This window comes from Balaenoptera physalus, assembly GCF_965194825.1.
Source record: "Balaenoptera physalus genome assembly, chromosome: 6".
Taxonomy (NCBI): domain Eukaryota; kingdom Metazoa; phylum Chordata; class Mammalia; order Artiodactyla; family Balaenopteridae; genus Balaenoptera; species Balaenoptera physalus.
Window position 1 is genome coordinate 72,078,757 of NC_138885.1, and position 23,645 is coordinate 72,102,401.

The 23,645-nt window shown below is 36.5% G+C and overlaps 1 protein-coding gene across 6 annotated transcripts in view; it reads right to left on the reverse strand.

Moving 5' to 3' along the window:
• The window catches only part of SESTD1 (SEC14 and spectrin domain containing 1), a 210,829-nt gene that overhangs the window by 2,616 nt on the left and 184,568 nt on the right, over positions 1–23,645 (reverse strand). For all 6 annotated transcript variants that reach the window (XM_082466708.1, XM_082466709.1, XM_082466711.1 and 3 more), the window contains 8 exons: positions 19,278–19,400; positions 10,762–10,956; positions 10,118–10,232; positions 8,505–8,664; positions 5,217–5,298; positions 4,013–4,135; positions 3,048–3,239; positions 418–539 (listed from right to left, as the gene is read on the reverse strand). In XM_082466708.1, coding sequence (XP_082322834.1) covers positions 418–539; positions 3,048–3,239; positions 4,013–4,135; positions 5,217–5,298; positions 8,505–8,664; positions 10,118–10,232; positions 10,762–10,956; positions 19,278–19,400 — 1,112 coding nt within the window. The remainder of the gene's footprint in view (positions 1–417; positions 540–3,047; positions 3,240–4,012; positions 4,136–5,216; positions 5,299–8,504; positions 8,665–10,117; positions 10,233–10,761; positions 10,957–19,277; positions 19,401–23,645) is intronic.

Genomic DNA, 23,645 nt, shown 5'->3' on the forward strand with positions numbered 1-23,645 from the left:
ACTGCTCTAGCCCTGGTCAAAAGTAATTAAGGTGAAGTGTTTAACTTGGGGCTTGGTATATATTTTAAGTCACTAAACATTAGTTCCCTCCCCATCCCTTCCATGAATGAAGCCCAAAGTCACCCAACTTCTTACCATCATAGTCAAGGCGAGAACCCAAGATGTCAACCTAGTCAATGATCTTTATTCTACAACAAGCTATCAAGAGCAATACATTTGACAGCAGCAAGTATCAATTGCTACTATTGTTAAGAGCCCAGTATGGATTTCTCTTCATTTTAAACTAATTTTTTGTAGAAATTGAAAATGTGAACCAAAGCTAATTTACTAGGACTTTTAAGAAACAGACTTTCTTCTCTTGATATCCCTTTAAGACCTTACTGATAAAAACACAAATTATAAGAGCATGCACCATACCCATCAGGATAAACCACAGGAACAGTTAGTCTATCTAAAAGGGATTTCCCAACTGCTTCAATTTCATCAAATTGCTCCTCATCATTAACAGCTTCAGGCTCTTCTGGACAGTCTTGCAAAATCTGCAACAAATAAAAGTGCAACATCAATCAAGAGACACAGAAAAGGAATCAAGTTCATGCAAATTTAGTAGATTGAAGGTGTTTTTGTTCTGTTCTTAGCATCTTCATGTATGCCATTATAGAAGATTGATCAAAGCTGGCCCAAGAAATTCAAACAAAATGAAATACACAATCCCTACTAATAATATAACTGGAGTATGAAGAGGTTTATAGCGATTTCCAAGAAAAAAATAATACTAGACTACTATTTGGAATCTAAGCTCAAACTGTGCTTATAAAGTAGTATTCTTTCATTCATTAGGTAACTATTTATTGCATACTTACTTTATGTTTATGTAGCAGCTTGGGATATGAATGAGATACAAATTTTGACCTCAAAGAGCTTACAGACTTCAAAAATGAAAGAAAATATAAATACGTAACAATATATACTCAGAGTACAAACACATAACTGATGTGATTACCTAGCTAGAAACTTTATAGTTATTTTAAAAAGTGATCCGCTGACCTGAGTTAAATGATGTAAGCAAACAAATGAAATAAAAATAACAACAAAAAAAGATGTAAATTGATAAGGTTTTAATTCAAACACAGGAAGTTCTGCAGTCCTTGATATTATTTTTTCCTTAACTATTACCATCTACATTTAAATGGTACAAAAGAAAATAAGGAAAGAAAGAAAAAAAATGCTGTGATTTGTAATAGTTAAGTCTACAAGTACAGACCCACACATAGTAGCCACTAGGTACATGTGGCTAGTGAGCTTTTGAAGTATGGCTAGTCCCAAATTGAGATGTGCTATGAGTCTAAGATACACTCCAGATTTAAAATAATAATACTAATTTTAAAAAATTACCTACAGGAAAAAAACCTGCAAAATTTGGGGCAGAAGAAAGTATTTATTTTTACAACTTTTTTTGCATTATACTTTACTTAATCCAATTATGTTTACTTCAGCATTACTCATAAAGGACATTTTCATATTGTAAAATTCTAGATTCAATTGAAATATTTTCCCAGTCACTATCATTTGCTATACAATTTGCTTATAGTTGTGGTTATATTTATGCTTACTGGTATAAAATACAACACACTCAAAAGAAAAATAACATCTGATAACAAAAGGCTTAGGCTTTACATAGGTGGGCACAATAAAATAACCTTAAATAGAGTTTATTATAAGCATGATAAAGGCCATGTAGCAGAAAAAATAAGAACATTAATTTTCTATGAAAAAAAGTCTCAACCATATTCATTCTTACATAACTTCTTAAAAAGATCTAGGTTTTAAAACGTCCTTGCAGATACATTTTTAAAGCACGATCCTAAAAAGTTATCAGTGGTGTTAGAAATCAGGCCAGTGGCCACCCCAGGATGGGCAGCAGAAGCAGTGTGATTAAAAGAGGGTGGAGAGCCTCTGGGGTGCTGGTAACGTTCTGTTGTTTGAACAGTGCACTGATTACACAGGCATGCTCACTCTATGAAAATTCAGTGAGCAGAACATTTGAGCTGTACACTTTTCTATGCTAATACTATACTTCAATAAAAAGTTTTCATTAAAACAATCAGCAGATAAACAAGTCAAGCCATTTTGTGTACTTTCATTCATCATCGCTAGGCCATTTTACACTAAAACACTGACCTGTGGAGTTCAGTGACCAGCTCAGAAAGAGTTAACTGTGGACATTTCCTAACAGATGTACTGCATAACACAGACAGAAACTGCTTAATTCCTGAGGTTCCTGGCAATTTCTCTTCTGTTCTACAGACTAAGGTTATCACATTTACATCTTAGGTTTCTCATATCTTAAATTGTATTGAACATTCCCTACATATAAACTGTGATTGTTAAGAGATCAAAACAAAGTTAACTACTTAGTAAGACTCCTCTTTGGAATGGAAATATAAGGCTCGGGTGCTATAAATTTTCACTGTGCAGTTGAGAAAAAGGTTCTATTGAAAAGTTGCCTGCATATTTCATTTTTGGTTTCTGGGACTAACGAATTCATTAAATAATAAATTCTAGAATGAATCTTTAAAGATAACACATGAAAAAAAAAAGGTTTTATTTTTATCCTTACTCTCATAATTTTAGCTGGACAGTCTCTAAACATTATAAAAATCACAAATGACCTTTTAAAACATTTATGACAATCAGTAGTAGTTGCCAAAGCAAAGTTTCCTTTCCTGGCATAATGAAACAGATGGGAGTCATGACACCTGAAAGAACAAACAGTACATTCTGGGCATCAGGTCTGGTGAGGAGAGACGTGCTGCTGAGAGAGGACTACTGGATAGTTTCAACTCCTCTAACCATAGTACTCTAGCACTGGTATGGCTTACTAAGAATCTGATTTGAATTTTCTAAGACAATACATTATATCTAAACAAGCTTTAAACAATGGAATTAATATAAATTTTTAAAAAACAGACTTATAACAAAATTACAAGGTTAACACATTTTAAATGTACAAACACTACTGAAACTACATTTTTAAAAAATCGAACCTTTTCAGCATTTGAGTGAAATGCAATAGCCATTTCCAGCCTATGTACCCTCTCTTCAGATGCTATTGTAAATTGTTTCCATACTCTGTTCAGTCGAGGAAGTGTATCCCCAGATGATCGAGAGGTGCAGCGCAAAGACTGGCACAGCACAACTGTGGCCTGTAGCAACTGTCTTCCATAGTCATAAGTGCTCTAAAAAAGAAAAAGTCAACATGAAATTATAATAAAAGAATTCTGAAAAGAGGGATGGGAAAGTGTGCAGGAGGACTGTGGTTACAATTAAGCAACACTACTAGAAATTAATAATGAATAAGTCCACTGGCACTTATTGCTACAAATTGTCTGCATGCATAAATAATAAAGGGGAAGCAATACTTTCAGTTAATTTTTATTAAGTTTATTTCTTGTCTGGCTTCCCTCTCTTACTCCGTTTTCCCCACCTCGGTCTGCTCAACCATGACTCCCGACCCCACCAAAAAAAAAAAAAAAGTTTGCTCACTCATTGATCAAAACGAATGGGTGGCAAGTGGGCACTTTATATTCTATACAGGAAACCACACTGTTACAATGTGAACTCAATAGTTAGGGAAAATAAATTAAGATACTTTTCACATGCAAAAAAAAAAAAAAATCTGTGTTGTTTTGCTAACATTAGTGAGATGCAGAAACTAGGGTTTGTCATTTACTGATTTACTTTTGTGAATGAACAGTTACTGCCTAAAAATGTCATAATATATACCATATATCAGAGGAAGCATACAGAACCTGTATTCAGGAAAACATAAACCCTCTCAAGTTTATGCAGGCTAGTTTTGATTCACCAGCTGACATTTTCTTAGTTCTGTAATATTTCTGGATTAACGTAACCAATCTTCTTGGACTTGGAAGGTTAAGTGACATTACAATCACGCAGAAAGCTATGCAAACACAGAGCTTGTAGAAAAGGAAGATAACCAGTTCTGCACCTGTGCAACATCGACAAATTTTCTATGCTTCTCCAGTAGGACTTTCGTTTCCTGAGCATCATCACCCAATCTGATGTGGGTCTTAAGAAGAGCATCCAGAAGTTCACTTAGCCATTCTACTGCCTAAATGAAAATAAATGACAGTGAAGCTGGGTTCATAACTCTTTATAAACTCTTATATCAAAACATCATATTTATATAAAGAAAGATTACTAGCATGTGATTAATTAATCCATTAGTTATAACCTTAATAGTTTATTTCATTCAATGCCAAGCTGCATGAATTAATGACCTCTCCTCCCACTCAAAATTTTTAAAAATCTAAAGACAAGACCTATTAAAGAGAAGCACTCATTTAAAATTAACATCACAAGATTTATATTAATAGAACATCATGTGTTTATGTAATATAATCTTATTGGAATCTCATTATAGATTTATGTTGCTACTTAAAATCGTTAAGTTTCTTCTATGTCAAGCTGGAATCACGTTCTTTGATGCTAACTACACAAAGATAGCAAACTGTTTATCTAGCTGAAAAACCTTCTTGTGGGTTAAAAAGCAATAAGCTACACCAGCCTTCATCCTGGGATGTGTAACTGACAACCAAATCAACAGTAATAAATAATAAATAATCCCAATTGCTAGCTCAATAGAGAATTTCATTGAGAAGATAAGTCAAATGAGACCAGCAAGGGCTTCCCTGGTGGTGCAGGGGTTAAGAATCCACCTGCCAATGCAGGAGACACGGATTCGAGCCCTGGTCCGGGAAGATCCCGCATGCCACAGAGCAACTAAGCCCGTGCACCACAGCTACTGAGCCTGCGCTTTAGAGCCCGCGAGCCACAACTACTGAAGCCCACGCACCTAGAGCCCGTGCTCCACAACAAGAGAAGCCACCGCAGTGAGAGGCCCGCGCACAGCAACGAAGAGTAGCCCCCACTCGCCGCAACTAGAGAAAGCCCGTGCACAGCAACAAAGACCCAATGCAGCCAAAAATAAATAAATTAAAATAAATTAAAAAAAAATGAGACCAGTAAGATAAGTGGGAATACAAAACTTTATTATTTTGACAGGATAAACTAGAATCTGACTTAATGAATTTACTTGCTTAGGACCATGAAAAGTACACTTTTGTTTACAGTTAGGTGAAATCAATCTTCTAAGAAAAGACAAGTGCATAATGTGCCTGATTGATCTTTACCTGGGCAGCATCTTCTTCACATTTAAACAACTGCACCATCTGAAGCATCTTTAATCTTCGCACATCTACCATGTCTTCACATCTAATAAATCCAAACATAAATTTAGGACATTTCAGTTTTGTTGATAACTAGTATAACACCACCATCCGGCACACGTGTTTTACAGTATACTAAAATACTCAGTCCTACACTACGGAGACTGTAACTATTTTGTATTGATTTGTAAGAATTTTAAGGGTATCTGTATCTGTGTTATATCAAAACCTTAAAATACCTGAATGGTACTAAATCACAAACCCTTCTGAGTATAGTATGGATTCTGCAAAATACTGAAGCAAAGCACAAACACAGCAGTACACTAAAACTCAAAGCAATATCAACTGCCAATTAGCATTAAACAACCTTCAAAGATAAAAATGTAAAGTTTCTAAAATACTAATTTAGAGAATGGTGCTCCAAAGGAATAAAAAAAAAATAAAGCTTTTCATTACATTATACATTACCCAGAGTAATATCTAATTTTGAATTTAAAAAAACCTCCATCTATGTTCTTAAGAAAGAAAAAAATTCTGTTGATCTCTGGGTGGAGAGAAACACAATTCACAGTATTCTTAAATTTTACTGTGGTCTGCCTGGATAATATACAGATTACAATTTTAAGCTGACTTGATCTAGCTCAGCTCTGATCCCTTCATTCTGATTCCCTTCATTCCCATGCAATTCCATGAACTTTAGATGGGAAGGTAGAAACTCACTGCAGTACCAAATACCAATAACAAGCTACCCATGAGGCACTGGACTCCACTATAGTTGATATTCTTAAGGAAACCTGATAACAATAGGTAAGTCATTGTCACAAGGCTATTTTTTATAAGGATGCCCTCAACAAAAGCCCATAACATATTGTTAAAATGCAACTTGGTTAAATAATTCTACAAGGGACTGAAGGGAAGTAATCATGGTAAGTATTTTTACAATCGGAAGCTAAAAGACAATGTAAGACACTTCAGTGATGAAGATGATATCATACACATATTCAACACATATTGTCAGGTATGAATAATGTACTTGAAAAGGATAAGACATGGTCTCTACTATTAAGATGGTCTCATTTGGGGAGATGCACTTTTAAATAAACAATGTGATAAACACTACTGTGGAGCTGTATGAGAACAGGGAGGAATAAGTAACAAACTTGCCTTAGAAATCTAAAAAGGCTTCCAAGGATAAGTACCCCTGAGTCTTAAAGAATAAGTAGGAATCCACTCGGCAGAAAACAAGGAAAGACGTATTCTAAGTCATGGATGCATGGAATAGCATGATTCGTTCAGGAAAGTGAAAACAAGTGCGTGGTTTTGTAGAAAAATTAAAGGAGGTAAGATTATGCAGGACTGGATTATGAAGGATCTCCTACACTATTCCAAGGAAACTGAACTTCATCTGAGAAAATAGGAAGTCACTGAGAGGGGTTTACACAAGGAAGTTGGGGATTAGATGTGTGCTTCACAAAAGACTGCGCTCTTGCACAACAGACTGTAGACGAGCAATGCCAGAGGCAGCTAAGATCGGGAAGAAAGAAGTGTTCATGATTCAGAGACAGCGGAACTTGGGCACTTGAATAGGCTGTAAGGGATGAGGAAGAGTAAGGATTTTAATAAATCCTTGGGATAAAGTCCAAGTTTGGTAGCTGATGGTACTTCTAACCTGGATAGGAAACTAAAGGAGAAGAGCCAAGTTTTGGAGGAGAATGATTCTCATCTGTCCATAGTCGTTTTTTTGAGTAGTGTATGGGGCCTCCAGGTGGAGACATTCAGTAAGTAAGAGGAACTACGGGTCTAACATACAGGAGAGGAGTCTGGGTCAGAGTCATAACTGCTCAATCACGGTCATATTAAAGAAAGTCATTAAAGTAGGGAGAAGACAAAGAGTGAGAAGAGAATTTGGCCTCAGAACAAACCCTGAAAGCAGTGAAATTAGCTAGAGGACAAGAAATCAGTGAAGAAAACCAAGAAGAAACAGAGTGCCAGGAGGAGACTCATAAGGGTGTTTTCAAAGAAGACAAGGTTGTCAGGAAGTTTGAAGAAGAAAGAAAAAGTCATTTGTGCCTAATTCTATTCAGAGTGGTCAAGCAATGTCAGGACCAAAAGTATTCCCTGGATTTTGAGCAAGATCAAGCATTTATTACACGTGGCAACTATAAAGTCACTTGTGACATCAGTAAGAGTATGTTCAGTGAAATGGTGAGGGGAGAGGGGAGACTGAGAAGGGATGAAAAGTAACTAGAGGCAGTGAGGAAGTATGAGTGCAGATTAGACCATCAATGACAGCTGTCAGAAAGGAGAATTCTAGGGCTAGAAGACAAAGGGTTGAAGGTATATGCATGTGTGTAATTGTCTAATTTTTTTTTAATAGGAGAGATTTAAGCATTTAAATGAAAGGCAGGGATCAGAGTAGAGAATGGGAATTGACGGAGTGAGAAGATGATGGGGACACACAGCTTTGATAAGAGCAGACATGTATCATCTTTGTGATGAGAATAAATAATGAAATGGATACGTTTGCAGATATGAGGATAGAAGGAATTTCTGTCTAATGACTATTTTCTCTATGATATAGGGGAAGAGTTTCTGTGAGGTTTTTGTTGATGACCTTAGAATTTCTAAGTGTATAAAGATTTCACACAACCATGCTAGCCTATATATACTAGCATATATTAATTTAATCCTTTACCTTGCAATACTCTGCAATTGCTATTGCAAACTGAGTTTTCAAAGAACCCTTTAAATTCCTAGTTCTACATCAAAGGAAACTAAACATCATCTTACCCAGAGTTTATTGTCTAATCCTTCTACAGCAAATATGAGAACAATTGATGCATGAAAATTTCTGAGACGTTTAGATGAAGAAACACATCAATGTAAATGACATTTAATAGCAACTCTAAACTAAATGAAAATGGAAAAGCAAAATTCTCCAAAAAGAGTTTTCTTAAAAGATAGAAGAGTCATAGGCTACACTGGGGATATGGAATGTGATGTACTAGAGTGGAACTGAAATTTTTACCACTGAGTAAAAAGGGAAAATGTACCCATTAATTGAACAAACTGCCATTATTTGTTAGTACAATTATATACAATAATCATTACATTCACCAAAAACCTACTACATGCTTACTATATAACAGATAAGAATTTTTACTTTGTATGGAAAATATAATTATATCACTCTTCATTTTAATTAATATTAGGTTGTCTTAGCAAAAATTAACATGAACAGTCAAACTTTGCCTTTGTTTCCTAAGCTGCATATCTTCCATCACTCCTTGTATGTGGTCCACATTTTCTTTATTTTCAATGGTTACATCCTTTCCATAGGCCCAGGATGCCTGATTGGAGATCTGATCCAGAAGACCTTGACCTTTTTCACGCAAACCTTGCAATCCTACATCTAAAACAAAAGTTACTATATTTAATCTCTTAAACCAGAGAAGCTTTCCCTCCCTTAAGTAAATCCTCTAGCAGATACTGTACTTGGATTCCAAGTATAACAACTTGGCACATTAAAATACTTTGGGATGCAGCCCTCTGAATATTTCGATCAATAAAACCCCTTTAAATGTGGCTCAAACTGGAGCTCCCTCTCATTCAAATTCTCCCTAAAGAGAATTTCCAAAAGGTGAATTTCCATAGATAACAATTACTTTTCAAAACTGTAAATAGGAAGTGTGAGAATTTCTATTTTGGTAAGATTTTCAATTTTTTCCTTTCTGTTTTTATGTAGTCCAATTTTTAGGAGAATAAGGCAAATATTTTGTTCAAAAAACATATGAGTTACAAGACATTAAAACATTCAAGCAATGTATTCTCACTGTAAAAGGACACTGAACATTTTGAGTATAGGTGCTGTCCAGCTTACACCCAACGAGAAGCAACACTTAGGATATGTTTACAAGACTCTAAATTAGGTACATATACCAGAATTCTTTTAGCATTTTTAAAAGAAAAATATGGTTTAAGAAAACTTGTGACATTTTGAAATAAATTTCATTTGGCATATTAAATACTAAACATGTATTACTCATATCATCTGTTAAAAATAACGAAGACTGTAAGCAAGTAAAATGCCAATACAAACGTGATTTTTCAAACTCATTCGCTCAAGTCCTTTTCAAAATTAATTAAATTGGTTCAATCACATGTCACCATTTTCCACTAAATCTCTGCCTTCAGTTACTGCTTTCCTCTCCTCCATTCTCCTTTGCCCTCCTGTCCCACTCAATACAACCCCCCTCCCATTTTCACATCCACTATCCACCTCTCCCAGTCACGTCCTAGGGAAATTCACTGTATTTCCTACTGTAGTAAAATGTAAAAAGCCTTGGTGTCAAGTAAGGGTACTAGCTTAATGAAACTGGACCATCCTCTCCTTGGAGAGTATGTCACCTCGGCAGTATTCCCAGTTTGGAGAAACAAATGCACAGAACCAAACCAACTATTTTTTCACAAGGTTAGGATATAGCAACAACAAAAATCATTGCATAAAACACAGTTTGGGGCATACAGGGTTTACCACAGAACACTTCACAGCTAATTACAGTTTATGCATGCACTACAAATAACTGCTCATAGAATATGCAAGACATAGCACCTGTAGATTCGGCTGGGTAAACAAGAAAGGCTAAAGGCCCTGTGAAGGAAGGGTGACTGACCAACAATGAAAAATAAAAACTGTAGCATAAATTACACCCTTTAAGGGGATAAAGCCTTTTTTATACCAATTTTTCCTATGTTCCCTGTAAATAATTATAATTAGATCAGTGTAAGTTGACTTGTCTAACCATGGTAGTGATATTTTAAAAAAAAAGAACCCTTATGTTTCAGCATTTTTAAAATCTGCTTACCAACACTTTTCAGCTTCTCTTCAAGCAGTTTTAAAGTTTGCTGAATCGATGCTCCATCAGCTGGTGCTACATCTACGCACAACATCCCTAATAAGCCATCCAACTGCTGAGACAACTAAAGCAGAGGGACACCAAAGAGATAACCCTGATGTAATCAGCATCTAAAGTGTTTAATGATTAATGAGGTTTATATCTAATGAGGTTATCACAATTATACTTGAAAAAGACTCTGCTGTTAAAAGACAAGGACAAATAATTAGAATACATGTTATCTGAATGACAGAACACACAGATGCATGCACCAGGAAGACAAAGTATGTCCAGGTCAGCAGAATGTTAAAAAGTATTGAAACTTCCATTTCAATCTATGTTATATAGCATGAAGATTGAAAAACTATCCAAATGAAATATATCTAAGAGGTTGGGACACTCTATTTAGACAAAAAAAAAAAAAAAAAGTTTAGTTGCATGCAGAATGACTTAAAATTTTTTAAAAAATCAAAGAAGTTTATCTTATTTCCCCCACCAGTAAATTTTATTGTTCCAGAAAAATAATTAGGAGACATGCAAACCTGCAAAAATGATGTGCAGATAAGTATTCAGATAATTTGAAGAAAAGAAAAGCAGTCAGAGTAGACACTTACATCTTGGGCAACACCATGAAATTCAAGAGCTGCTTGTAAGAGATTCTGCCTAAATTCCAGCTGACTGGCCTGTCGATAACAAACATCACTAAGTTGTTGCTGCAGCGACTTCAGTTCCACAAGATCTTCCTCATCCCCAGCATTTAAGAGTGCTGCAATTTGCTGATTAAGTTCCACATAAACTGCAAACCATTCCTGTAATATAGACGTTGTAAAGTAAATTAAGGATCAAATCAGTTCCTGAAGAATACATTTTACAATATCTCCAGATATACTAAGTAACATATATGAGAGTTTTCTAAAGCAAAATTATTTAAATTGAGGACGAAAAGTCCCCAGCGCCCAAATCCTTCCACTGCGATCCCTGGAATTCACTCCTGCCAATAGCAAGATCTATTTGCTCATCCTGGCCTCTAAATGTCCCCTTCTCTTTCCTGTTGTATGTGAAACCTGTCACCCTCAGAGGAAGCAGTTAGCACTGCAGCCCTTCTGATGGCTGTTTTTGTTTATACAGCCAACCTACCACAAGCCTGGAGGTGGGGGAGATGGCTGCCTCACTCCTCATTACTATTTCCAAACCATTTCTTCTGTTCTTTCTCTCAAAAACCACATCTCCTGTGAAATGCATGTAGTCGGATTACATCCTGCCAACCTTTTCTGTTGCATGCCCTCATCTCAGAGTTAGCGGACTTTCCTGAACTTCCTCTCAGTGCCAGCCTTCTTCCTCACTTCCACTGTGTAGACATCCAATCAACACTGAACTCTTAGTTCCTTGACTCCCTCCCTCACTTCCAACTATCCTGTCCTCACCCCACCTCAGCTACCTACTCCAACAGACACAAAATTTTGTCATTATCATATACTACTATACAGCCCCCAAATCTTAATTTCAAGAATCCCATTCTCTGATCATCAGTTGCTGACTCTCCAATTCACATCCTTTATGTCTGCTCCTACAGCCCCATGAGGTCCACCAATCCATTGATCTCAGCATGTTCTACTGTTCAGCACTCAGGAGCCTCATGTCCTCACTTCTACCCTTTGTCAGAGGCTATAACCACCTCCCAGGGCACAACCCATGCTCATGCCCTGCTCTCTTTCCTTCCATCAGATTCACGTGTCAAAATGAAGAACAGATGCAGAAAAAGCATCCATTTATGAGAAAAACTCTCCAGAAAGTGGGCATAGAGGAGACAAACCTCAACATAATGAAGGCCATATATGAAAAACTCACAGCTAACATCATACTCAATGGTGAAAAGCTGAAAGCATTTCCTCTGAGATCAAGAACAAGACAAGGATGCTCATTCTCACCACTTTTATTCAAGACAGTTTTGGAAGTCCTAGCCACAGCAATCAGAGAAGAAAAAGAAATAAAAGGAATCCAAATTGGAAAAGAAGAAGTAAAACTGTCACTGTTTGCAGATGACATGATACTATACATAGACTATCCTAAGGACACCACCAGGAAACTACCATAGCTCATCAATGAATTCAGTAAAGTTGCAAGATATGAAATTGATTACAGAAATCTGTTGCGGGCTTCCCTGGTGGCGCAGTGGTTAAGAATCCGCCTGCCAATGCAGGGGACACAGGTTCGAGCCCTGGTCCGGGAAGATCCCACATGCCGCGGAGCAACGAAGCCCGTGTGCCACAACTACTGAGCCTGCGCGTCTGGAGCCTGTGCTCCCCAACAAGAGAGGCCGCGATAGTGAAGAGGCCCGCGCACCGCGATGAAGAGTGGCCCCCACTCGCCGCAACTAGAGAAAGCCCTCGCACAGAAACGAAGACCCAACACAGCCATAAAATAAAAATAAAAAAAAAAAGAAATCTGTTGCACTTCTATACACTGAAAACAAACTATCAGAAAGAGAAATTAAGGAAACGATCCCATTTACCATTGTATCAAAAAGAATAAAATACCTATGAATAAACCTACCTAAGGAAGTAACAGACCTGTACTCGGAAAACTATAAGACACTGATGAAAGAAGTTGAAGACGACACAGGTGTAAAGATGTACCATATTCTTGGATTGGAAGAATCAATATTGTTTAAATGACCATACTACCCAAGGCAACCTACTGATTCAGTGCAATCCCTATCAAAGTGCCAATGGGATTTTTCAAAGAACTAGAACAATTTTAAAATTTGTATGGAAACACAAAAGAACCCAACAGCCAAAACAATCTTGGGAAAGAAAAACAGAGCTGGAGAAGTCAGCCTCCCTGACTTCAGAATGCAAAGCTACAGTAATTAAAACAGTATGGTACTGGCACAAAAAAAGACCCATGATCAATGGAACAGAATAGAGAGCCCAGAAATAAACTCATGCACTTGTGGTCAATCTATGACAAAGGAGACAAGAATACATGATGGAGAAAAGACGGTCTCTTCAATAAGTGGTGCTGCGAGAACTAGACAGCTACATGTAAAAGAATAAAATTAGAACATTCTCTAACACCATGTACAAAAATAAACTCAAAATGGATTAATGACCTAAATGTAAGACCAGATACTATAAAACTCCTAGAGGAAAACATAGGCAGAACACTCTCTGACATGAATCGCAGCAATATTTTTTTGGATCTGTTTCCTAAAGCAAAGGAAATAAAAGCAAAAATAAACAAATGGGACCTAATGAAACATAAAAGCTTTTTCACAAAAAAGGAAACCAACAAAAATTACAACCTACTGAATGGGAGAAAGTATTTGGAAATGATATGACAAATAAGGGGTTAATATCCAAACTACATAAACAGCCAACATAACTCAACATCAAAAAATAAACAGCCTGATTAAAAAATGGGCAGAAGACCTGAATAGACATTTTTCCAAAGAAGACATACAGATGGCCAACAGGCACATGAAAAGATTCTCAACATCACTAATCGTCAGGGAAATGCAAATCAAAACTATAATGTGATACCACCTCACACCTGTCACGTCACATCTGTCAGAATGGCTATCATCAAAAGGAACACAAACAACAAATGTTGGCAAGGATGTGGAGAAAAGGGAACCCTTGTACACTATTGGTGGGAATGTAACTTGGTGCAGCCACTGTGGAAAAGAGTATGAAGGTTTCTCGAAAAACTAAAAATAGAACTAACATATGACCCAGCAATTCTACTCCTGGGTTTATATCCAAAAAAAACCCAAAAACACTAATTCAAAAAGATACATGTACCCCAATGTTCATAGCAGCACTATTTACAACAGCTAAAATATAAAAGCAATCTAAGTGTCCATCTACAAATGAATGGATAAAGAAGATGTGGGATACACACACACACACACACACACACACACACACACACACACACACACACAATGGACTACTACTCAGCCATAAAAAAGAACAAAATGTTGACATTTTTAGCAACATGAATGGACTTAGAGGGCATTATGCTAAGTGAAATAAGTCAGAAAAAGATAAATCTATATGATACTTTATGATAATCCATATAAATGTGGAATCTAAAAAAATACAACAAACTAGAAAATATAATAAAAGATGCAAACTCACAGATATACAGAACAAACTAGTGGTTACCAGTGGGGAGAGGGAGTGGGGGGAGGGCAAGACAGGGGGTGGGGATTAAGAGGTACAAACTATTAGGTATAAAATAAGCCACAAGGATATACTGTACAACATGGGGAATATAGCCAACATTTTATAATAGCTATAAATGGAGTATAACCTTTAAAAACTGTGAATCACTGTATTGTACACCTGAGACTTATGTAATATTGTGTATTAACTGTACTTCTATTTGAACAAACAAAACCTCAGACCTGGTTTCTCTGCCTGCTGTGTGCCTCCAGCAGCTGAAGGTGGCTGGATCAAATCAACTATGTGGATAGGTGTCTTTTTAAAGTTGTGACCAAATAACCTCAAATGGGCCTTCAGAAACCCTATTGTATTTCTCTAGTTATTTCACCTCCCTATTCTTATGATATGTTTTTTTCACTTCTTAAATCTCCAACTCCCTTTCACCTCTTCACTCTCGCCAAAAATCCAACTTCATAATTCACTACGATGCCATCAGAAGAGAACTCTTTCATCCTCTCACAGACAAATCTATGACCTTCCCCGCTTCTGCAGCCCTAGGCTCTGCCCTCCCTGCTAAAATAATGAAGGAACTCTGCCTGATTCTAAGGCCAACTGCTCCACTGCAATCTATAGACTAACCTCTGCTGCCTATGCAAGGCTTTGCTCTTGCAATTATCTTCTCTTTTCAACTGGATTATTCCCATCAGCATACAAATAAACTGAATCTTCTACTAAAAAACAAAATATATACTTAAGATACGTGCGTTTTAATATATGTAAAGATAAAAAACCTTCCCTTAAAGGAGATCATTATACTCACTCTATCTTATTTCCTATTCTTTTTTTAATTCACTCTGATCAGGATTTTGTCCTTCCCACTCTTATCAAAAAATCTCAGCCTTTATCTTATTGGACCTCTCAGTTGATTTTAACAAAGGTGACTACCTCTCCCTCCTTTTTCACTTCTTTCCTGAGCCACACAGATCCTTTTCTGCCTCTTCTGCTGGCTCTCCTTCCTCTCCTTGCCCTCTAAATTTAGGAGTGACCCAGGGTTCAGCTTTCCAAAGGCTCTTTTCTTCTAAACCAATACTCATTGGGTTTGGATGATTTCATCTTGTCCCACGCCTTTAAGTAACATCTATAGATTAATAATATCTTCAACACTGACCTCTTCCCCAGATACTGATACCCAACTGTCTAACAGCTATCTTCATTTGGATGACTAACCTGCCCCCACAGATACTGATTCTCCAGCCTCCCAAACCTACTTCTCTCAGTTTTCCCCACCTGAATAGTCATTAAGGCTAAACACATGACTCCTCCAAGAGCCAGTCCTGCCGGCTCAACCTCATAAGCCTGACAACTTCTCACCACTTCTGCTGCCTCCATTCTGTTAGCTTCCTGTCTTCCTATTTCACTGTTCGTCCCTTCTCCCTATCCCCTATACAATAGCTGGTGATCTTTTAAAAACATAAATCAATTATCTGCTCAAATATTTCTCCAATGATTTCACATAATATTTAAAACAAACTTCAAGTTCCTTTTTCTGGGCTAAAATCACATGACATGTTTTGGCCCCTGACTCCCTATCTTGCTCACTGAACTCAAACACTGCCAACATAACTGCTGTTCCTCTATCATGGCAAGTAAGCTCCTGCCACAGAGTGTTTCTACTGCTGTGTCCTTGATCTGAATTGCCCTTTACTTGGATTACTCCTTCGTATCATTTCAAGGTCTCTGATTAAATGTCATCTCCTCAGAGAGGCCCTTCCGGAAAGCCTTACCTATACTGCTCTCCACTCCCTCTTTCCTCAACTTGAATGTAGGTTCCGTATGATAAGACAGTGCTATATTCTCAAGAGCCCAGAACAACAAGTGACATTTAGTATGTGCCCTACTAGCATGTACTGAGTGAACATATAAAACACTTTTTATATTAGGTATTGTAGATTTGTTGACATTAAATTAGGTAGGTAACAGGTACTGTTCCAAATGCGGTCTCTCTTATGCCCTGTACCTAAAACTTGGGTTTCTCTAATTTATCATATTGTCTTATTGCCTGAACTACTATGGAATTTTTGAGTATGATTACAGAGATGACGTAGTCATACGTAATGCAAAGAACACTAGACTTGAAAGACAGACTCAAGGTCTGTCTTTTTCCTCACTAAGGGTGTGATCTTCATCAAGTCACTTAATCTCTCAGAATCTTTTCCTTCCTTTACAGCAGTATGTTCAACAGGTGGCGATTTTGCTCCCTAGGGAACACTTTGCAATATTTAGAGACATTTTTGGCTGTCACAACTGGGAGGGAGGGATGCTACTGCATCTAGTGGGTAGAGGCCAATGATACTGCTAAATACCTACAATCACAAGACAGTCCCTACAACAAAGATTTATCAATAAATAAATCAGCAATGCCAAGGTTGAGAAAACCTGTTCTCTACAGCTGTCCCTCGGTGTCCTTGGGGGATTGGTGCCAGGGATTCCAAATTCCAGCCATGCTCAAGTCCCAATTTATGTAAAATACTTTCTAACCACACAGTGATTATAAAGTTAATGGAGACTGACTGATTTAAAGCAGAAAATATTGCCTGAGAAAATGATCACTGTTGTGTTCTAAATAGAAAGGGATTTCAGTCTTATCTATAGTACTTACAAATTTAGTTAATGCTCTAAATAAGTTGGTCTAATTCTTTGAAGAAGTAATAACAGTGATTCAGAGAAAAACAGTAAACTAAAGGATAAAAGACCTGAGATATTATTTCTTGCAGTGAGAACTCTCTATATCAGATCACCTGGGGTGCTTATTAAAAATACCTAAACGCCTCCCCACCTACCAAATCAGAGTCTGTGGGGGTGGGGCTCTGCCACAGGCCTTTTAACAAACACATCAGGTGATTCTCATGACCATTAAGGGTTAAGAACTACCATCCTCAAGCTGATTTTTTTTTTCCTGGTTTAAACTTGCAAACTATAGGCCCTAATAACCAGACCAGAGATGCAAACAATTTAAGAACTCCTGTGTCTCATGAAATTAACACCTGAAATTAGAACTGAGGTTGTCATAGAGAAATAATCAGTCTCTCTGGGATGTGGGGGAAAAACTCTTATATATATAAATATAAATATATATATATACACACACACACACACATATTTTAATCAAAATGTTCCTTCCTAGGAAATTGGGGAACATAAAATTTATAGAACCTCAGATGAACAGGCTGCATTCAGTTCAGTTATGGTCATTCTCTGGTTTACCTCTCATAAACATTTAATTGTATAGAAAATGATTATTTCTAGCCCCCTCCCCCAGAAAAAAAAAACCACACACACAGAAACAAAAACAAACTTAAAAAAACAATCCACCACCAAGATATGGGATTTGGATTAAGATGGTAGATAAGAAATGAACCTGGATGTTCACAAACTAGGAAACAGCAGTCATCAGGACTGACACTGGAAATGTATGTGAATCGGGGGTGATGCACAGTTGGTGAAATGATGGGTATTTATACTTTATACTATGATATAGGAATCTCAATCTAGGAGGAAAGAAACACTGCCAACTCACTTAGGCTAATACCTTAGGAAGAAATGGGGTCTTGATTCTTTACGCAGACCTGTTTTGCTGCTTACTATAAGGTACAACACACCAGTATTCTCTTCGGAGACCAGAAGTCAGTACTGTGGGATGGGGAGACACTGACAGAATCCTAAAGCAACGTCAGAGATTTATGCTTCTGCACCTTCCTATTATGTGCTTTTCCTACCACTCACCTACCTCCACCTAAAAGCTAAAGTAAGATTACTGGACGAAAATACTTTAAAAATTATTTTAAGTTATTGTAATCATTTTCATACACCTTAATATTTTTTCTGTTGTGCTTACCTACTATTCAAAAACCAAGTAAACTTCTCATTGCCACTCCTTGACAAAGAACTATATATTAGTCGCATTTTCATTTTCTATATATTAGCATTGAATATCCTAATCAATTTGGGTTTATTTTTAGCTTTATTTCTGAATTATGGTTTTATAAAGAATCTAAAATGTAATACTTGACAGAGTGCTTTAACACAAAATGGTATATTAAAAGTTTCTCCAAATTCTGCCCATACTAAGCAATCAATACACTAAGAATTTGTCATTATAGTTTCATAAGACCTGAACAATTCCAAAATAGGCTTTAAAGTGTTGACTTTTATTTACAAAGAGAAAAGAAAACTTTAAATAAAATATTAGAACATCTTAAAAATAAGCTGATATACGCGTCCTGCAGCAAACAACCTATTCTCAAGGTGACAATGCAGTGCCACCTATTGGTTAAAACAGCGCAATTCAAGTTTTGCCTTTTAGAATTTCATGGAATTTTTTTTTCTGAATATTTTCAATCTCTGGTTGGTTGAATCCTTGGATGTGCATGGAACCTGTGGATACGGAGGGGCCAACTGTATATATATTATCTTTGCAATTTTCCTAGTTAGTACTTGTAAGAGACTTAAATATGAAATTCCATAATTGAAAAATCTATATATTTTATGCATTTCACAGGTTCCAACATAATGGTTTTTCCTTTTATGCTGAAAAGAAACCTGAATACTTTGTATTTAACTTACAGCTCCTGTTCCTGAGGTTATACTTTTTAAATTCAGGACTAGATAAAGGTTGTATTTTTGTACTATCACTCTTTCTTCTGTTACACTAGTTTTTAAAATTTCACATGAATTGTGTTTCTATAAAAATATATAATTAAGCTATACTGGAGACAAAACCAAAACCAAACTTCTAATGAGTATGTACTAAGTGGTCAAAATGTACTTGATAGCCATTAAACATACCGTACTTTATGCCCCTAAACCAAGGTGTACAGCAACTTATCACTTAGTACCACACATGCTATTAATTATGCACATTAACAATAGCTCTGTAACTTGCAGAGGAAAGAGCCTCTCACACTGTGCTGGCTCTCGATCTCTTCGTGCTTCTGCTGTAGGGCTTGGGAAGCCCGAATGGAGTCTCCAATCCCCCACTGGGCTCTCAGCTGTTCTGATCCAGGCCCTTCAAGCCAGTTCACAACCTATGAACGGAAGTTGAGATGAAATTTTTAAATAATCAAAAACTTTTCAAACTTTCATTCTAATTGGTTTTCCCTTCCCAAAGTTCCTCAAGTATTTTTAATTTAAATTCTTTAAATTCTATTGTATAGGCAGTAAACGTTTCTTCTACTATACAGCTATAATGTGACAACTTTTTCAAAACCTAAATTTGATAAAATGTACACTACAGCACCTCAGGCTTTCAGGTATCTGATCACCTGCCAGGCTAAAAGAAATATGACATGCTCCCATAAAAGAGGCTTAAAAATTAACTTATGATGATAAGAAAATTAGAGAACTATAGGATTTAGAATTGGAAGGGACACCAGAAATGACATTGGTCAAATTTCTTATCTAATACTTAAGAAAACTGAGTTTCAGAGAGATTAAGTGACTTGTTCAAGGTAACATAATTCATTATTAAAAAACTAAGACTAAAAGCCATGTGTCCTGACTCATACTCTAAAGTTCCTTCCAAAGCACTCATAAAACAGAATCAATTAACTGATATAAAGTTAAAATACTATTTTTCTCACTTTGAAAAGAAAATTAAAAACTGTAGAATTATACTACTGCAGTACCCTCTAGGGGTTCTTCTTAGGATCAGCCAAACATTCAGACCCACAAGACCATCTGAAGTCCCCTTGGCACCAAGTCTACTCAGAAGGATGAAGGGAAGGGACTACAGTCTGCCAGGGTAGCAGCACTGGGTGCTTCTCTTCTGCCGGGTCCCTGAAGGAGTCCAACAGTTCAGGGGATGAGATCCATATGGGACAGATATGGGAGACACTCTGGCATCAAAACCTCACACCACACAGGCATCATGCCCATTATAAAAGTCACTGAGCTCCAAGATGCCCGAAGTTATGCCTTCCATCAAGTATTAACAGTTCTCCCAGTCCAGAGCCAGAATAATTTTTACTACAAGCAATGTCGCCTGGTAACACAGTTGGCATTTTTATCAGGTTTTCAAGGGAACAGACCTAGATACTTAAGCAAAGATCAAATTCTCATGCACAAGAAAGGGTTTTGTTTTCTCTACCCACAAACATATATACTCTAAAACTACACAGACACAGTGAAGTAATTCTAACAGAAAAAAATATTGCCCAGCTTTACCAAGCTGAATTATTATTTATCAAGCTAAATTACAATCAGGAAGTCAATAACAGCTAAACTTAGGATATGCCCTGAATCTAAACTTAGGAAAGGTCCCAAGAAGTGAATGAGGATGTCTGTGCAGCATGATATTAGAGACTCAGTGGACAGACAGGCTAACCTTATCACAGACCCACAGTGCATTCCATAGTTATTACTAGGTTAAAATATATTTAAAATCTAAGAGTTTATGTAATTTTAATAATCGTATAAAAGTACATCATAGGGAAAAATCATGTGTGTTTCCTTCCATTAATTTTTCACATGCATTGCATTTTCATGTTACTCCAGATTTAAGTGCTGCAGCCGATTGTCAGAGTACAAGTCATTTCTACCCTGTGTTTTTCACTTCCTTGTGGCTACAGTTATTATCATTTTAATGGCTCAAAACCCCTTTTTTAAGAAGGCCAGCCTCCTTGCCTGCCTCCCTCCTTTGCTCCCTCCCGTCTGTACAAACAACCAACCAACTCACCCCACTAAGAGCTAAGTAAGCAACGTCCTACCTCAAGTAACTATTATACCTGCTTTCACAACTCTAATTCTCTATTGTTGAGCATCTAAGTAATTTTAAGATGAACATATATATAGCAGTTATGCAACAGAATTTTTTTCTAAATCTCTATTGCTTTCCTAGAAAACATTTTCAATAGAGATCTTGGGTCCAATGATGATGCAATGTTAATCGCTAGTAGTATACATTATAAAATTACTCTCTAAAACACTTGTTTCTATTTGAAACATCCAAGTCATGAAAGTTTTAACTGAGAATAACCTTTGCAAGGTATATAAACTGACTACTGCTTTTACTTTATTTTATTTTTTTTTTTATTTTCTAAGATTCTCAGTGCAATTTATTGAGAAACACCCACGTGGGGGCTCTGGGAGAAACAGTATCTCTTTCTGACAACAAATATATTTTGTCGTTTCAAAAAAAACTCTGGAAATGGGGTTCTTGTCCTCAGTCTACTTCAAGCTTAATGTAAGAGATGAGATGGGTAGTCAACCAAAATAATGCACCAATGATTACATTTAATTTGAAACCATTTATATTTATTACAAAAGTGGGTTAGAAACAGTAACTAAGAAAAAAGTTGGCTAGATCATAAGAATGTTGGTAAGTTCCTATGTGAATGATACTTCCTACGTGAATGATACTAACTTTGAGTAAAATTAGGGGAAAGTTTCCTGGAAAACAACGTAGATGTGATCTACTTTTGAATTTTATATCTTCGTACACAGATTGGTAAAAAACAGCAAGACTTTTTGTTTTCTTAATAACCAGAGGGGAAAAACAGAACTACATACTAAATAAAAATCTTTTCATGAGGACCCAATACTCATCTTTGCTTAAATATTTCTCCCAGTGTGAAATCCTATACTGGTTCTGCATTACATTCGTGATGAAATGTGGCTATCTGGCATGGCCATACAATGCCATGGATGATGGGGCCCTGCCTATCCTTCACCATTTCCTTCTTTGATCGAGCCCGCATTGAACTTTTAGTGCTCCCCAAGGGCGCCACGTTCTCTCACGAGTCTTGCTTCGACATGGGCTGTCCTCCTGCCTGAAATCTTTTGAGCCCCTTCTCTTCGTGACCTCTTTTTCATCTTTCAAGATTCATCTCACGCTACAGATTTTGATGATTTTTGGTTTTAAGTTTTCTACTGAACTGTTTATTTTTCTTTTGATCCATTTTTTAAAATGAGTTATTTTTTCATTTCCAAGAGGTTGGATGCTTTTGATCTGTTTGAACTTACACTATTGATTTCTAGTTGTCAAACGAATTCAAATAAAGATGACATTCTTGTGATTATTCTCATTATTTCTTTTTAATTTGGAAACTGCCTACATAATGAGAATACTTTAAAGAGCATTATTATAAATTATGAGTTTTAGAGTTATAATTTAGAGCAATATTCTCAAACCAAAAACCCTTAGAGTCATTCTTGACTCTTCTTTTTTTCCTTTTACACCCTGCATATCTGATACCCCTGGAATCCTGTTGTTTTGACTTTCAAAATAAACCTGTTCTAAGCCTACTTCAGGCCTTACCTAGATCCTTGTGGTAGCCTCCCAACCAGGTTTTCTGCTTTTAGTTTTGCCCCCTACATGGCTGACTATTACTTCTAAAATACTTCCACCAAGTTTAAAACAGAAATCTCTTCAGGTGTATTTCTAAATATTAGTGAGAATGAATAAATTGCGAATGTTTGCTTACTAACAGTACATGATCTTTTGGGATTTCTCTCTTTATGTGTGTGCCCATTTATGTCCTAGTATCTTAAATATTAATATATTCTTAGCTTCCACCTTCTCTTTATAAGGTTTTAATACTAAAGAGCAAAAACTCAAAAACAAAAAAGTCCAAGTATTATTTTTGACTCACTGGAATAGCCTAACTGCTATGATTTTCTTTGCTAAATTCTGTTTTCAGAGTCCTAAATTCATCTGCAAACCTCTACTGCCAGGTACTCTTTAGAATACAATGCTTTGTTCCTCAACATCTCCACTTTTTCTGCTTTACTCTTTTGTATGAGCTATATTTGGAGGGGCAGGGTACTAGGATCCTGTTTTTCTCTGCTAGCCTATGGAAAGTATCACTCTTTCACAAAAGAGACAGATGAGCAGTTTGGTCTTAAAGAAGCACTAGGCATGACTCTGAAATTCTGGCTCTGCTCCTAGGAGTTGAAAGACTTTGGTCCATCACCTTTGAAATGGTGTTAATGCTACCTACTGTACAGGGCTCTTGTCAGGATTATACAGTCATTATACGTAAGACACTTAAGCACAGTAGATGATACCAATAGTTGCTAGCCTCTTTGCTTTCCCCACTTTTTCTGAAGAAAAAAGCCTAGCTCCTTCTATTTATTCACTCTTTATAAACTATGTCTCACATCTGCATTTTACAGTAAAACCCATATGTTTTTTAATCCCCGAACTAAGTGTTTTTAGTCTATGCTTTTAAAAAATGGAAATAAAAAGAGTAAGTTTTAAGAAAGCTCACGTAAACACTTTGAAACAAGTCTTCATTCCCTTTGGGGGACTCAATTGCTTCTCACTGATTACT